Consider the following 2500-nt stretch of genomic DNA (forward strand, 5'->3'; position numbering starts at 1 on the left):
ACCATTCAGGCTGAAACCAACTCCATGTGTCCTGGCACACCTCCACGCTCAGATCCACGTGGCAGTAGGGGTTGCTGGAGGTCACAGCACCTCCACTGGCTGGAGGACAGTACTGCAGGTTGTGATTATGGGGCTGTGTTTTCGCTCTCTGCCAGCAGAGCGGCGCTCTCTCCAATATTACAGAGCTGTCTGCATACATGGGAGTCATCATGGTGCTGGGAGAGAGAGAGAGAGAGAGAGAGAGAGAGAGAGAGAGAGAGAGAGAGAAATCACCACCATGACTACTAGTAGCTCTACTAGTATCATTACCAGCATTTACATGAGTACTATTATCAGCATAAACATGAGTATCACCACCAGTATCATTACCAGTATCACCACCACTATCATTACCAGTATCACCACCACTATCATTACCAGTATCACCACCAGTATCATTACCAGTATCACCACCAGTATCATTACCAGTATACACCACCACTATCATTACCAGTATCACCACCACTATCATTACCAGTATCACCACCTCTATCATTACCAGTATCACCACCACTATCATTACCAGTATCACCACCACTATCATTACCAGCATCGCCACCAGTATCATTACCAGTATCACCACCACTGTCATTACCAGTATCACCACCAATATCATTACCAGTATCACCTCCGCTATCAATACCAGTATCACCACCAGTATCATTACCAGTATCACCACCACTATCATTACCAGTATCACCACCACTATCATTACCAGTATCGCCACCAGTATCATTACCAGTATCACCACCACTATCATTACCAGTATCATCACCACTATCATTACCAGTATCGCCACCAGTATCATTACCAGTATCACCACCACTATCATTACCAGTATCACCACCAGTATCATTACCAGTATCACCTCCACTATCATTACCAGTATCGCCACCAGTATCATTACCAGTATCACCACCACTATCATTACCAGTATCACCTCCACTATCATTACCAGTATCACCACCACTATCATTACCAGTATCACCACCACTATCATTACCAGTATCACCACCTCTATCATTACCAGTATCACCTCCACTATCATTACCAGTATCACCACCAGTATCATTACCAGTATCACCTCCACTATCATTACCAGTATCACCTCCACTATCATTACCAGTATCACCACCACTATCATTACCAGTATCACCACCAGTATCATTACCAGTATCACCACTACTATCATTACCAGTATCACCACCAGTACTTCCACCAATATTACCACCAGCATCACGACCAATTATCTCCAACAGTATCATTTCCATTGGTGTTCCACAAGGCTCTGTTCTAAATTAAGAAGTGCATGATCTCTACAGGACGCAGAAAAGCTAGTTCATGCTTTCATTACTTCAAGGCTGGACACTGTAATGTCCTGCTGTCTGGACGTCCCACCAAAGCCTCAACAAGCTTCAGCTGGTCCAGAACGCTGCAGCCAGAGTCTCACAAGAGCCAGAAAGTTTGACCATATCAGCCCAGTTTTATCAGCCCTGCACTGGTTACCAGTTAAACTTCACACTGATTATAAAATCCTATTACTGACCTATAAAGCTCTAAACGGACTCAGTACCTGAGTGACCTTCTCTCCCACTATGAACCATCACGCCTACTTAGATCACAAGGTGCTGCTCACTGCTGGTACCTCGAACTAATAAAGCTCCATCAGGGGGCGGAGCTTCTCATACAGAGCCCCCCAGCTCTGGAATAATCTTCCTGTTAATGTTCGGGACTCAGACTCAGCCTCAGTCTTTAGGTCTAGGCTAAAAACTTACTTGTACAGTCGAGTCTTCGGTGATTAGTCTCCCTGTCAGGTCTGGACCTGCTGGAGTCTCTGCTGCTCTGTTATACTGTAATCTGTGGTCAGCCACTCTTTACAGAACTGACTCTGTGGTCAGTCACTCTTTACAGAACTGACACTGTGGTCAGTCACTCTTTACAGAACTGACTCTGTGGTCAGTCACTCTTTACAGAACTGACTCTGTGGTCAGTCACTCTCTACAGAACTGACTCTGTGGTCAGTCACTCTTTACAGAACTGACTCTGTGGTCAGCCACTCTTTACAGAACTGACTCTGTCGTCAGTCACTCTCTACAGAACTGACTCTGTGGTCAGTCACTCTTTACAGAACTGACTCTGTGGTCAGTCACTCTCTACAGAACTGACTCTGTGGTCAGTCATTCTTTACAGAACTGACTCTGTGGTCAGTCACTCTCTACAGAACTGACTCTGTGGTCAGTTACTCTTTACAGAACTGACTCTGTGGTCAGTCACTCTCTACAGAACTGACTCTGTGGTCAGTCACTCTTTACAGAACTGACTCTGTGGTCAGTCACTCTCTACAGAACTGACTCTGTGGTCAGTCATTCTTTACAGAACTGACTCTGTGGTCAGTCACTCTCTACAGAACTGACTCTGTGGTCAGCCACTCTTTACAGAACTGACTCTGTGGTCAGCCACT

The 2500-nt window shown here is 45.5% G+C and overlaps 1 protein-coding gene across 1 annotated transcript; it reads left to right on the forward strand.

Moving 5' to 3' along the window:
* The first annotated feature begins 343 nt into the window (after positions 1–343).
* LOC119262418 (histidine-rich glycoprotein-like) lies at positions 344–1336 on the forward strand. The gene has a single exon (XM_037534282.1). It carries the CDS (start codon positions 344–346, stop codon positions 1334–1336), a length of 993 nt encoding a protein of 330 aa, XP_037390179.1.
* The last annotated feature ends 1164 nt before the right edge of the window (positions 1337–2500 follow it).

This window comes from Pygocentrus nattereri, chromosome 25 (genome assembly GCF_015220715.1).
Source record: "Pygocentrus nattereri isolate fPygNat1 chromosome 25, fPygNat1.pri, whole genome shotgun sequence".
Lineage (NCBI taxonomy): Eukaryota > Metazoa > Chordata > Actinopteri > Characiformes > Serrasalmidae > Pygocentrus > Pygocentrus nattereri.